At 44.5% G+C, this 15,553-nt stretch overlaps 1 protein-coding gene across 1 annotated transcript in view; it reads left to right on the forward strand.

Moving 5' to 3' along the window:
* BAIAP2L1 (BAR/IMD domain containing adaptor protein 2 like 1) overlaps positions 1 to 15,553 on the forward strand; it is a 235,666-nt gene that overhangs the window by 17,276 nt on the left and 202,837 nt on the right. The window contains 1 exon segment of the mRNA XM_030212059.1: positions 11,788 to 11,874. Within this exon segment, the coding sequence (XP_030067919.1) occupies positions 11,788 to 11,874 (87 nt within the window).

Below are 15,553 nucleotides of genomic sequence, written 5' to 3' on the forward strand. Positions count from 1 at the left end.
GTCCCCCGCCAGCAAAGATCGGCGATGGGTTGGTGGCGGGAGGGAGGGGGAGGTGGAGAGGGTCGGTGGTAGGGGGGTCCAGGGCGAAATCTGCGGGGGCCCAGGCCCCTGTGGCCCCACGCAGATACGCCCCTGATGTGCATACTATTTTATGGTGATAATGAGTCTTTTTATTTAGAAATTATGAGAAGATATTAAAGGAGAGGGGTTTTGGGGTATCTAAACGAAAGAGCAAGTGGGAGTTGTTGGATTATGTTAATTGAAGCTTGAAAGGTTTTATGGTTTTTCTTTTTGGTTAACTGTTTCCTTGTTTAATCTTTTAGGGTGAATATCAATGTGGACTGGAGGGGAGGGAGTTTGTTAGGGATCTTGGGTGGGGGTGGCATTACTTCTATGCAAGTGGTGAGGGAACCTTTCTGGAATGTTTTGTAGAAATAGAGGAACGGAGGGGGGTTTGAGAGGGCAAAGAAAAGGGAGGGGGGTACTAAGGCAGATGTAAGAGCTGTGGCTGGTATGATGGAACGAGGCAGTATGGATTTGTTTCCTATACACTGAGATATGAAAGGCTTTGGTTACAATGAATGTTTGGGTACTAAATATTCCCATGAAGAGGCAACTGTGGTTTTGGGAACTTTTGCATCAAACATTTTACATCAAAGTATCTTAACCACACTAATTGTTAATTTATTCCATGTCCAAATACCCTCATTATTTTACTACTTCTGCCTAACCACATTATCCCCTCAGTCCCATGTATAGTGCACTTAGCTGAGTTCTTTGATCTTCTCCAGCCGGCTGGTAAACGTTCTATGTTTCCAACCCTGTCTCCTGTTCATGAGATCATGAGGTGTGCGGTAATGCTTTCGCTGGTATGAGTGTATTTGGATTACTTCGTAACCCCGTTCCTTCCTTGGTAGGAGCGGTAAAAAGTGGCTTTAGCATGCCCTTATGTGGGTCTTTCCCATGTACTAAGGCTACTTTTACCACTGGGATAAAATGACCAAATTTCCTATTTTTTGTATTAACGGCCTCGCACTAATTTTGTCATTTATTTATTTAGATTTTGCTCACACCTTTTTCAGTAGTAGCTCAAGGTACTCTGGATATTTCTCTGACCCAGGAGTGCTCACAATATAAGTTTGTACCTGAGGCAATGGAGGGTTAAGTGACTTGCCTAAGTTCACAAGGAGCAGCAGTGGGATTTGAACCGACCACCTCTGGATTGCAAGACAGGTGCTCTAACCACTAGGCCGCCACTCCACTCCATTAGCACATGGCCATTAAAACAGGTTAACATGTGAGCCCTTACCGCCACCCATTATGTGGGAGGTACAGGCTCACAAGTTAAGCATTTGCTAATCTGTTATCGCTCAGCAATGTAGCTCCTCTGATTAGCACAGAACATGCCCAACCTCCACCCCCCAGACACACCCCCTGCACCAAAAAAAAATGTTTTTAGTGCGTGGATGACATGCTCACATCCCAAAATTACAACAGGATACCTCTGTGCCATTTTTGTTTTTTTGCTGTGGTAATCACACACATGCTTACTGCAGCCCCTTGAAGCGTAAGACTTGCCATTTTAGGTCAGACCCAGGCTCCATCAAGCCCAGCATCCTATCTTCCAACCATGACCAATTGGGATCAATGGGGAAAAGCATTCCATGTTGCTTATTCACAGAGCTGGTGATTTCTCAAGTCTACCAAACTATTAGTTGTTAATGGACCTGTCTTTCAGAAACTCATCCAACCCCTTTTAAACTTTGAAAACTACTAGCTTTTGCCACATCCTTCAGTAACAAATTTGCATTGACTAAAAAGAATAAATCTTGTTTTAAACCTGCTACCAATTAGTTTGTTGACATCTCCCCTAGATCTAGTACAGTTTGAAAGGGTAAATAATCATTCTCTATTAGCCTGTTCTTTACTATTTGTGAGTTTTATTAACTTTTGTCATGTCTTCTCCAAATTGAAGAGCCCTAACCTATTTAGCCTTTTTTTTTTCTTAAGGCAGCTGGTCCATCCCATTCTTTTTTTTTTTTTTTTTTTTTAATATTTTTATTAATGTATGGTGCCATTAACATTACAACTTGTTCCATTTACACAAACGTAACACTGTCATGAAAACGTCGTCTTCAAATACGGCTTGCCCCCTTCCCAGAAAAAACCACAATGACCTCCATAACAATTTTATGTTTATATCCCCTCCCATCCCACCCCCCCTCCCCCCGGTCCATCCCATTCTGATAATCATTTTTGTTGCCCTTCCTATGTCCCTCTAACTACTGCTAAACTTTTTTAAAATGGGGCAACGAGCTGCATACGATACGGTGTAGTTGCACAGTAGAAAATATTGACAGCTGTTTTCTGAATAATTCAGCTGTTTTACCTCTGTTGTCCATTTGAACTAAGGATTTCAGCGTCAGGGTTCCACACCTCAGTGGTAGTTCCTAATACAGAGTCGGAATTCTACATAGTTCAGACTGTTTCTTCTCCATGTGCATCATTTTGCAGCCTTCAACATTAAGAGGATAGTTTTGTGCAGCAGGTGGTACATATGCTACACAAATTTTCTAAGGGAAAATATGCCCATTGTTTCTCTTTGAAAATTACCGATGGAAAGTACCTGCACATATTTATACTTACTATTTCCTGGTTCATTTTACAAGCATGTGTGTAAATGGTAAAACCTTCATGCCCCTTGGAACACCTCCACTCAAGTAAGAGAAATTTAATTTATGTGCATATAGGCAGGCAGTTTTTTTTAAAATTTTTTTTTATAAAAGTCTACTTCTGCATACTACTATGTTTACCCATGGAAATGCATTTAAAATTACCCCAACCCCCTCATTCTTTAATTTGGCACCTAATGTTAGGTTATAACACTTTTCCAGGGCAAAAAATATAATTCCGGTTTCTATTGGTTCACTTACTGAATGGACATAAAGAAACCTATCTGTCTTATAATTGTGCACTGTGCAGTCTATTCATAAACTCTACCTCTTTTTTTATATTTTAAATATGCAGATAGTGCTTAGTGCCCACTGAGCACTATGTGCATATTTAAAATATAAAAAAGAGGTAGAGTTTATTCGTAGACTGCACAGTGCAGAATTATAGATAGGTTTCTTTATGTCCACCTAATGTTAGGTGCCAAGTGCATAGCATAATTTATAGCATACTAACACTTTTATGTGCGTCAGAGGTGCTAATAATTGGTAGTTATACACGTAAGTGCAGTGTTAGGTGTTGTTCTATATCATAAATGCCAAAGTTGCTTAGGGGTCCTTTTACTAAGGTGTGCTGAAAAATGTCTTGCGGTAGTGTAGGTGTGGGTTTTGGGCATGCGCCGATCCATTTTTCAGCGTGCTTGTAAAAAAGGCCTTTTTAAAATTTTTGCCAAAAATGTACATGCACCAGTATCAAAATTGCCACTCGTCCATTTTGGGTCTTTGACCTTACCGCCAGCCATTGACCTAGCGGTGAAGTCTCATGCGGTAACCAGGCAGTAATGACCTACATGCATCAAATGCCACTTGGCACGAGTCTGATACGTCCGAAAAGAAAAATTATTTTTCGTCCGCGCAGATTAGACGTGCGCCAGAAATTAAATTACCATAAGAGCCATGCGTTAACTCCATTTTGGTGTGCATTGGGTGCACATAGACGCTTACGTTGCTTAGTAAAAGGGCCCCTTAGTGCGTAACTGAGAGGAGGCATATGTATGGGGAGGCCGTGGTCATTTTGCCAAGCAGGGCACACAACTTATAGTTGCACACATAAACAAAGCAAAAGAGAGCCAAGCTCACATGACATGAACAAAAATGATTGACTAAATTTAATGTGAGTGCATCAGATAAACTTTGACTATGAAGTTATTGGATCTCATATAGCGCTAAGCTGTTCCAAATACCAAGCCTCCACATCGTTATTGATCACTTAAATTTGATCACTCATTTTTGTTCATGTCACATGAGCTTGGCTCTGTTTTTGCTTTGTTTACTTTTGAGGAGCAAGCACTAGAATTCCACTGTTTTGTAGGTACTATCAGCTGTACATATGGCATTCCAACTTATGCCTGCCAGCCATAAATTTTGGTGCACTGCCATGGCTTTGTGTAAATCTTCTATAACAGCTTAGGTATGCCCTGAAACCATTACAGAACTGGCATTAAGCACACTTCATTGTAGTGCCTGTATCTTGGCACCAAGGTATAGAATTGCCCCTTATTTGTCCGGTCATCCTGCAGTTCTTCAATTTGCTTTGATTTTTTAAACTACTTGTATCATTTTTGTGTTCCTTCAGAATGTGATATCTCACTTATTGCCTTTTCTATATCACTAATAACTTAAATAACACTGACCACACTTTGGATCCCTCATTTTCTTAGCATCAGCTCCACTGTTCTGCACAAATGGGTGTTATTCCTTCCTGCCAGCAGGTGGAGGTGGAAAATACTGAATTCTGCCAGCGACATCACCAGCATAAGCAGAGGTGCTCACTGGAACAATCCAGTCAGTGGTATTCCTAGGGGGGCGGCGCCCAGCGCCCCCCCCCCCCCGGATGCAGCGCGGACCCCCCCTGGCGAAAGACCCCCCCCCGGGTGCATGCCGCTGGGGGGGGGGGGGGTGCCACAGCGCGCGCCTGCTGCGAGTTTACTAACTTTGCTCGTTCGCTGCAGCTCCCTCTGCCCCGGAACAGGAAGTAACCTGTTCCGGGGCAGAGGGAGCTGCAGCGAACGTGAGAAGTTAGTGAACTCTCGCAGCAGGCGCGCGCCGCTGCACCCCCCAGCGGGGTGGACCGCCCCCACCGCCCCCCCTTTTTACGCCACTGAATCCAGTATTTTTCTCTACCTTCAGCATGCTGATGATGGTTATACAGAAGACCTGTTTTTTTCTCTCTCTTCTTCTCCTTTTTCTTTTCTGTTCCTTTCTATTAACAGTAGGTGTTCTTTTCTGTTTTAATGTTAGATTTTCATTACTCTTTGTACGTCACTTTGATGATTACCCTTAAGCAGTTAATCAAATTAAATAAACCTAAACCTGAGCTTTCTATCCCTGGCAGTGGCCACGCAGCGTGATTGAGCCTTAACAGCTGCTCTCAGGTCAGTCTTGGGGACCGTACCTGGTTGAGTTCAAAACTTGGCTCTGCAATGCATCCCCCCAGTCACACTTCTTAGTGCCACTGTGTGTAGCTTTGGCTTGGTCCTGCAGGGCCTTGCCCAAGAGGTGTGGTCCCCACAGGCTCCCCCTTCAGATCCCAGGCTTTTCAAAAGTGCTAGCTTCAGCAGAACATATACAAAAGAAAAAAAAAAAATTGGCCTGGCTAGCTTTATGCCTTTTGTCAGGGGCTAATGCGATTGTAAATAACTAAGTAGGGAATTTCCCTCTAGGCACACTAAGAGAGAGCCAGGGATGATATGCCAGAGCCCCAGACCAAAGTAGACAGAGGTAGTCGGGCAAACCCTTGTGCATCTTCTGCACAGTAGACATGCTAGCCCGCACAAGCTGAGCGGTCTGCAGAGCCAGGGATTGATTTTATTTTGTGTAAATGTAGCTCATTCAGTCTATCTGAGCGTCTCTTCTCAACCTGAATATTTTACATGTGCTGTTGTTCCCCTGCCCCCTTAAGCTCAAATGGATACATTCCTCTGTGTTCCTGCCAAGGCAAATTCTCTCTGTTCACTCACAAGGAGAATAAACCCTTGGTCATGTGAACAGGCTTTTTCATTCCTACCTACCCTAGGTCCCTCTACCTGCGTGTGTGTGTGTGGGTGGGGGGGGGGGGGGGGGGTTCTGGTGGGGCCCTGGTGATTTTTATTTTTTTGGGGCTCCAGATAGTTAAGCAGGCTGTGTACAGGTCCCCTCTTGGGACCTAATCCAACCGTCATCCTCTTGGTGGGTGCTCAGCATTTTCGAACAGATCTGGTCATTCTGGGGGTCTGGGTTCTTCAGAGGGAGCAGAGGAGGTCTCTGAAGTCTTCCGTGGACTCCAGTTTTGAGGATTCTCCCTTTTGGTAGGCAGTAGGTCCTATGGGTTCTACTACTACTATTTAGCATTTCTATAGTGCTACAAGGCATACGCAGCGCTGCACAAACATAGAAGAAAGACAGTCCCTGCTCAAAGAGCTTAGAATCTAACTGTCTTGTCTCTTACAAAGATGCCAAGGGGACCCTATTTTAGAGAAGAAGATTTTAGTATAGCCCCTAGTTCCGCCCTGCTCTGCCTTGGCCCCACCTACTCTACTTCATTGCTCCATCCCTGGCAAACCTCAATCCCACAGCCATCGCAGAAAATATTTTATTTACACCAGTGACAGGGATGGGTAAGAGGCAGTGTTTCAGTTCACTCTATTATACCCCCTATCCAGCTGAATGCGGGAGACTTGGCAGACAAGGTCGTGGGAGCCTTGGCTATGTGTGAGCCTCCTGCAGCAGGCCCCTTGGGGTCCTGAAGCTTTATCTGCTTCATAAGACCCTCATCCACATGATGATGGCAGAGTGAGAGTCCTCGATTTGTCCCATTGGGGTGGCCAGGGCTCTTGATCGCCTCTATGCCTTCGCTGAGGAGTTTGAGAAGTGTTGAGCCTTCCCAAAGGTGGACAACCTAGTTATGATGAACACAAAGACAACCACTGTACCTGTCCAAGGGGGCTGGGCCCTTAGGGAGCTCCATGAAAAGGATGTGGAGCCAGCAGCTCTACCTGGCATTTTCGGTTGGGGGGGGCCCAGAATTCAGGCTGCTATTTGTGGCAGTTCCATAGCTCCATGCTGCATTGGTTCCAGTGGTTGCCAGGGTCCCTGAAGATTTCCCGCCTGGAGCTGGGAAGGCCTTTTTGGGTGGACATCCTCTACAATCTAATCTTTCTGGCCTTCCACTCAGTGGTGGCATCAGGAGTTGCTGTTGGTTGTGTCTTCACCACTGGGTGTGGATGCAGCTTCCAAGAAGCTTTTGCATCAGCTGCCCTTTAGGGGTCACTTGCTCTTTAGTGATGACATGGTGGAGCTGCGGCAAGGCTGTGCAGCAATTCTTGGCCTCAAGCGGTCAGGCTCCTTCAGGTCTACTAGGTGTCCTTTGGCCCAGGCCAGGGAGGGGGCAGCAAAGTAGGTCCATCAAGCAGGGGTCGTTTTGAGGCCCCAAGCAAGCTGGAACCTCAGGTCCCTCAGGCGGGACTGTAGCCACTCAGCCTGCCCAATGAGGGTACATTGGGCCCCTCATTGTTTCTGGTGGGAGGCAGGCTGTGTCTCTTCTGGAATGAGTGGGTCTGCATCACCTCAGATCAGTGGATTCTGGAGGTGATCTAGAGGGTACTCCATGGAGTGCACCTGTCTGTTTCCAGACTACTTCATGACCTCTCCCTGCAGCTTGGCTTTAAAGTGCTAGTCTGACGCTCTTACTTTTCAGTATAGCTGTGATATAGGAGCAGTGGAACCTGTTGTGCTGGCAGAGCATGGCCTGGACAGGTACTCTCATCTATTTCATGGTCTCAAAAAAGAGTGGTTCCTTTCACCCCATCCCGGACCTCAAGTGGGTGGATACTTGTCTGCGAGTCCAGCGCTTCTAGATGGAAATGCTTTCTTGAGTCATCACCTCTGTGCAGCCCATGGGGTTCTTGACTACCCTGGACCTCACAGAGGCTTACCTCCACTTCCCCATTGCAGATCATCACAAGAGAGATTTGCATTTCTGTGTGTTGGGCGGCACTTTCAGTTTTTGGCCTTGTTCTTTGGTCTGGCTACAGCGTCCTACACTTTTTCCAAGGTGATGGGGGGGTTGTGGTTGTGCCCCTCCGGCATCGGGATATTCAGGTTCATCCCCACCTGAACAACTGGCTGATTCAGGCTACTCTGCCTCGGAAGCCAGTTTGGTTACCTCGCAGGTCACTTCCCTCCTGGAATCCCTGGGCTGGGTAGTGAATTGACCCAAGAACCATCTGACCTTTTCTCAATCCCTAGAGTATCTTGGGTTCGGCTTCGACACAGCCAGAGGAATGTTTTTTTTTTCTGGAGGAGCAAGCAAAGAAATTACAGGTGCAGTTGTGCAATCTCCCAGAGCCCACGGTTTGGGATTACTTGCTGCTCTTGGGATCTGTTGAAGCTATGCTGGAGGGTGGTGCCTTGGGCAAGGGCTCATATGTACCATCTGCAGTGGTCCTGTGGTTCGATGGGTATCGGCCTCACAGGACTTCCATTGTCCTCTGCCGCCCAAAGCGAGGCTTAGTCTAGCCTGGTGGGACATTCCGGCTCACCTACTGAGAGGTGTTCCTCTGGATCCCCCCATGGTGGGTTCTGGTCACCATGGATGCAGGTCTCAGACCCATCTGCAGACCCTTTCATCTGTCCACATTGCAGGCAAGTACAAGATACAGGCAGAAGTTCTCAATCACTCCTGACCGGCCTTTTCAGCTTATTCTGGATCACTGGGGCCCTCCTTGGTTCAACTTGATGGCATCCAGAATCAACTCTTCAGTCAGTGGAGGGAGCAAGCCTCCCAGGGGATAGACTCTTTGGTTCAACCGTAGCTGTGGGAGGAACCCCTCAACGTTTTCCCTCTGTGGCCTCTGATACCTTCTCGTGCAGAATTGTATGTCATCCTTATCTGGTCCTGCTGATGGCACCAGACTGGCCTTGCAGGCCATGGTATACAGTTCCCCAGTTGCTCCTGGCGAAGGATCCTTTTCCACTGCCCAGGGGCTGGGGTCTGCTCCAGCAAGAGCCAGTAGACGTGGAAGATCCGAATTGCTTCTGGCTTACGGTTTGGCCATCGAGAGGCAGCATTTGGAGATGCGTTGGTTCTCCTCACACAGTGGTCTATATGCTTCTCCACTCCAGGAAGGCCTCCAAGTTCCTGGCTTGCAACAGGGTCTGGCAAGTTCTTGAATTCTGGTGTTGGGAGCAGTTCCTGTCTCCCTGGAGGGCTCTGATTCCCAATATTTGGGGGTTTCTGCAGTAGGCCTGGATCATGGGCTGGCTCTGAGCTCCTTGAGGGTCCAGGTGGTGGCTCCTAACCAGTTTTCATGAGAAGGCGAAGGATATCTCTCTGGCTTTGCATAGAGAGGTGGCTCAATCCCTGAAGGAGGTGGCTCATCTGTGCCCTCCACTACGCCCTTCCTTCCCTCTGTGTGCCCTCAGTCAGTCTGGTACTCTGGGTACTGTCCGAGGGTACATTTGAGCATCTGTGCTCAGCTTCCGCCAATGACCTTACTATCAGGGCTGTGTTTCTGGTAACCATCACTCCTGCTCGTAGAATCGTCGAGCTGCAGGCACTATTTTGCCAGGCCCCATATCTGTCCTTATGGAGGACTTGGGGTCCCTGTGTAGGGTCCCCTCCTTTCTGCCAAAAGTGGTGTCTCCATTCCATGTTAATCAAGAGTTCTGCTTGCCTCCTTTTTTGTGGAAGGTTCAGCTCCTGGGGCTTGAATGCTTCACATGCTAGATGTTCAGAGGACACTGCTCTGGTACCTTAGGGAGATGATTGAATTTTGTCTCTGTCCACTTCTTTGTGCTTTTTATAGCCCTTGGAAGGGCCAGGTCACCTCTAGGCCTCCACTGCAAGGTGGATCAAGGCAGCTATTGAATTCCCCCTACTTCGGCAAGAATTGGGTACCTTGAGGGCTGATGGCCCACTCTAATAGGGCTCAGGCAGTATCCCCTGAGGACATTTGCTGGGCAGCAGCTTTGGTCATCTCTCCTTTCCATTGTTAACCACTACAGGTTAGACGTGCTGGGCAGAGTCTGTTCAGACATTGGCAGAACCATCATTTGTAGGGGCCTTGTCTTCTTCCGTCCAATAGACTGTTTTGGTAGGTCCCATTTGTGCAGAATGGTAGAGCTGACGTGAAGAAAGGATGCATTGGCTTACTGGATAATTTTCTTTTCTTTAGTCACAACACCATTTTACAATCCTGTCCTTGGAAAACTTCTGCCCTGTGTTCTGGGTGTGCTTTGCACTTCCATTTCAGTACTTAAAAATCCAGCCATATGGGGTTCCCATGATATAGCTATATCCTGGTATATGCAGAGTAGTGAGTCCCACTCTGTGGTGTTTTGCTCGCTTGATTTATCCTTGCAGCTGGAGTGGTTGATGGGGCATGGTGCATTACAAAGAGACCACCTGCTGCTTGGGCAAATGCATACTGGATTGTTCCAGGGAGCACCTTTGCTTATGCTGGTGATGTCACTGGTAGAATTCTGTTTTCTCTATCTGCACCTGCTGGTAGGAAGGGATGACACCAATTTGTGCAGAACATGTCGCTGACTAAAGAAAATAAAATTATCCATTAAGACATAATTTCTTCTTCTTCCACTATTCAGCTTTCTGTTGGAAAACAATTCCATTTAATCCTGTTTCCTATCTTGTAAATCACTTTAATACTTTGGTGCTAACTGTATATAAAGTATTAAAATCAACAAGTTAACCAGTCCACAACAGGAATTCACCTCCTATCCCATGACTTTGTAACTTCCTCTGGCTACCTGTTTCTGCTTGTATTAAATTCAAATGTCTCACCTTGGCTTTTAAAGGACAGGCTCCTCATGTCCTGGACTGTCTCAATAAGCTTGTGATCCCTTGTCTTCCCTCTCATGCCCTCCTTTCGTCTCAACAATCCTCACTCTCCCTTCCTCCACCATCTTGTTTAAGGCTTGATGTCACTGTGACTCTCCCTTTAGCTATGCCAGCCCTAAACTATGGATCTCCCTTCCCTTTGCCCTCAGATGTGAATCATCTCTCCTATCAGGGGTTTAGCTACGTGGGGGCATGGGCCCCCACAGATTACGCCCTGGCCCCCTCTACATTTGACCTCCCCCCCCCCCCCCCGCATCATCAGGTACCTTGTTTGCTAACGGGTGTCCCCAATCCCCGCCAGCCAAAGAGTCGTCTTCAGCGCCGGTCGACTCCGGCGCCTTCGTTGTGTGATCATCTGTTTCTGACGCCTTACGTCCTGAACCATGCATGTAGCCCCGTGCAGGACATAAGGTGCCAGAAACAGATGATCACACAACGAAGGCGCTGAAGAAGACTCTTTGACTGGTGGGGATTGGGGACCCCCGCCAGCAAACAAGGTACCTGATGCGGCGGCGGGGGGGTTTGTGGTTGCAGCAGCGGGGTCCAAAGTGGCAGGAGGGAGGTTGGCGGCGGGGAGAGATGGCTAAACAGTGCCCCCCCACCTCGGGCTCTGCCCCCCCCCCTCCCACTGAGGTCTGGCTATGCCCCTGTCTCCTACACTTAAAAAAACAAAACAAAACTGGTCAACACATGGCTTTTCAAGGAATCCTTTGGCTGTTGCCCATACTCTCCATCCTCAACTTGGCTTCTTTCCTGTCATCTCTTTGCTTTTTTTTTTTTTTTTCTTCTCATTCTTCTCTCTAATTAGCTGCTGTAAACTGCCTAGCTGCACTGACTTTTTGCAATTGGCAGTACAGGATTTCAAATACTGTTAAATTAAAAAAAAAAAAAAAAGTAAATATGGGTTACTTTATGAAATATCTTCTGAAATTCCAGTGCAAGATTTGTTAAAACTGAGTGGTATCTGTCACAAAGGCAACACATACAATGCTTCACAAAGCTTCAAAACAACAATTTGCTTAAGTTCCGAGCACAAGGAGATCAAGTTTGCTGAAAGTTAGTAAGTTGAAAGCGGTCTGAAATTGGATTTTTAGTTTCCGATTAATTCTGCTCTGCACTGCCAGTCCCCCAAAAGTTAACTGTAAACCATGTATTTCAAAGCAAAGTTGCAGTCAAGACTTATTAATTGCAATTTATATGCCTTGTTTTTTGTTTTTTAAGCTATGGTACAAGCGGGTAGAGCCTATTATGATGGTGTTGCAAAAGTTGGAGAAATGACTACTGTGTCTCCTGTTTCTAAGGATCTAGGTAAGTTACACTAAATAATATGTTATTGTAAGCTATATTAAATATGGGCTTCCCACCCAAGCACAAATATATACTGTGGTTAAGTGTTGTACTAAGGGGTGAGGGATGAGGCAGCTGTAAGCCATACTGCATCTCAGTGATGGGGTATTGTTTGACATGAATGAGACAGTTCAGGTTGTTACATTTTAGACTTCCCAATAGAAAAAGAGGTGTTGTCACTGTGGCTAACGGCTTGATTTTTTTTTGTTCATTTTGTAGTTAAATTTGCCGTGTAGAAACTTGTTTTCAGACTTCATTTTACTCTAGTTGTTTTGTCTGTTTATATTATGATTTTGTGTTATTTGTGTATCTACTGTATTTCATGTTCTCCGTTTTTGCTGTAATCTTAGTTTGTGCACTTGTTGAAAAGGTGATTTAAAATCTAAATAAGTGAATACATAATAAGGGTAGGAAAGAGACAGAAGCAGGTCTTGGATACACTGTAAGAAGATCCTGTGGACCGGTAGTTCCCGAACCTAGTCCTGGAGGCACCCCAGCCAATCAGGTTTTCAGGATAACCACAATGAATATTCATGAGAGAGATTGTCATGCAGAGAAGACAGCGCATTCAAATCTCTCTCATGAATATTCATTGTGGATGTCCTAAAAACCCACTGGCTGGGGTGCCTCCAGGACCAGGTTTGGGAACCACTGCTATGGACTGTTCTGAGAATCTAGGGATAGAAAGGTTTGCCATCCTTGTTTTCATCTGCAATATAGCATTATTTTGTCAACTTTAGTTTATTCTGTTATAATTATGTCACTTATACAGTTTCTTCTATCACTCTCTTTTTTAAACACTGTTGGGATTGAGTGGAAACCTAAGTTCATCACTCCTGCAATCAGACATTCCTGCCTTCCTCTTATCCCCATCCCACCCATGTCCAAATAAGTATTCTGATCCCCAGAGGTCAATGACCATGGTTCCAGATTAGCTATATTGCAAGTTTTTCCACAGTGAGAGGCTGAATAAATTCTTTCTGGCATCTATTGCAGCCATGCATAGTGTTTATCCACTGGAAGAGGCTTAATCAGCTCACTGAACTAGCTGAGTCAGTTGTTTCCAATGAATAAGTACCCATGTGACTATGTGCAAGGCATCAGTCACCCTGTCAATATTTGCATTTCCATTTAAATAATGTAATGGGGATACTAAATTTTGTTTAAAACCTAGATTGTTAGGCTGAAACAATTTACTCTTTTTGAACTTGAAAAGTAAACGTATTTTAATTTTGGTACAGCCAACTAGAAGCTGCCATTTTTTTTGTCTAGGTTGTAGCACAGAGTGATTCATACTTAAAACAATTTGGGGCTCATTTTCAAAGCACTTAGACATACATAGTTCCATTGGTTACTATGTAACTTAGACTTACAAAGTGCTTTGAAAATACGCCTCTTAAGCTCATTCATGATTTTTTTTTTTTTTTTTTTTAAATAAACTGAGTGTACTACATAAGTTTATCTGAAACAAAAATGTAAAGTGGAGATTAAACTTTAGTGGGTTGTACAGGTATTAAAACAATGTAGTCTTCTTAAGTCTACGTTTATTACATGAAACCTGGCCTTACAGCAAAACATCCAAGTGCAACTTTTCACTTCACAGGTTCAGACTGAAGAGAAGTCTGAATAGCAAACAGAAAAAAGTAAACGATTCCAAATGCATGCATCATTATTTGCTTTGTGTGCCCTTTAGAGAAACTTGACGTACTGCTTTTTTTTTTTTTTGTGCAACAGAATCAAATAATTAGATCTTGAAATTTATGAACCTGTCAAACATGTAAGCAATTTATTTCTACACAATTTTTTTGCAGTTATAGCTTTGCTAATTAATTGTGTTGTACCATACCGTGACACAATATATGCAGGGTTCTGATTTTTGCTCTGTAAATTAATTTTAGTAGAGAAGTATTCTGTCCAGTTTGGCCGTCTCTATGCTGTCATGAAGGAGAGAGGTCACCTGGCAGCAGGGCATCACACTGATGATGTGGCAGGATGTTATCTTATATCCAGGGTCTGCTCTCCAGTGATGCAGTATCTTCTTACACCAAGGATGTGTTTCTAGGGGAGTGTGCCCAGAAGAGAAGGATTAGGACAGCGCTTGTAGTTAGTAATTCAGTGGCTGATGTTCAAAGATTACCGTGCTAGGAATGTCTGATTTTTTACAGGTTCTGTTCTTTTTAGCATGCATGATATTTAGCAAGAAATGCACAAAGGGGTTCTGCGTCCATCTTACCAATCGCGGTAGCAAGCGATAATCCTATGCAAATGTATTACAACGAGCTAATTAGTACTAAAATGAACATGCTAAGCCATTTCTGATCAATGCACAGAAAGGAGCCACCTACCTTTTACCATGCAAAAGTTTTCCATGAGGGCAACTTCTGGGAGAAACACTCTGCTTGCATTTTTCAATAGCAAAACTTGCCTGAGAGCAGAGAACAGCTTTTAGGGGTGGAGAAACTAGCAGGGGAGGGGAGCTTAAAGCAAGGAGATTTTATTTCAATAGCAAATTGCTCTTTTGATGGTTCCACCTTCTTTCTGGAGCTTACTTTCCTTCCCTCAGGCTGTCCCCTATAATGAAATCATTCTGCCTTGGATCCTGTAATTTTTTTTTTTTTTGTTGCATTTGTACCCCGCGCTTTCCCACTCATGGCAGGCTCAATGCGGCTTATCCAGGTTTGCCCAATTCTCCCTTTATATGGATAATGCAAACACACTAGGTAAGCCATCTCCATAGGTTACCTGGCCAGAACAACCCTCTTTAGCTTGATTATACTGTTTTCAACCAATAGGATGCTTAGGTGTCCTTACCTTCTTTGCTGATGTGCATCCTGTTCAATGTTTTGGGTTTTGTTTTGGTTTTTTTTAAGTGCTGCATAGCGGACCGCTGCCCTCTTCATCACATCTGGAGTAACTGATTTCTGTATAACAACAACAAAAAATCCTGAACAAAACTAATGTCTAAGTCTTGTGCTTACCCAAAAGGCCAAACTTTTGGTATTATTGGGTTCTTCATTAGTCAGCATTATTAGATCTTGGGTGCATGCATTCTATTATGCGGATGACATGATAGTTTTTCCAGTAGATTCTCACTGTCCTAATCTTGAGACATTAAACTTTGGTTTGACATCCATCTGCTGCTGGTTAGAAAAAAAATTGTCTTGTCTTTAATCAAACTGACCTGTTCAAGAAGGCATACCATAAACAACCATCCTAATTTCTAAATAACAAGACTGATCACGAACTAGACAGAACAGAACTCTTAACACTTGACTGACTAACCTCACTGCTACTAATGAACCAGCACTACCACTTTAATCCTAATGTCTAAAATGTTTTCTCTATAATTGATGACTCAACATATGCTACAATCCAATCTATTACTCAGGAACTTATATGCAATTCCATAACGTATTCTACTTTACCATGTATGTACAGACCTTATGCAATACCACTTTAATCCTTATGTCGAAAACGATCTTTCTATAATTGATGACCTAACATATGTTACAATCCAATCTACCACTCAGGAACCTATATGCAATACCAAAATGTATTATTCTTTACCATGTATGTACGCACCTTAATGCAATACCATTTGTAATTCTGTTAACCGGAAATGGCAATTGCCATTACGGCA

Source organism: Microcaecilia unicolor, chromosome 8, assembly GCF_901765095.1.
Source record: "Microcaecilia unicolor chromosome 8, aMicUni1.1, whole genome shotgun sequence".
NCBI lineage: Eukaryota > Metazoa > Chordata > Amphibia > Gymnophiona > Siphonopidae > Microcaecilia > Microcaecilia unicolor.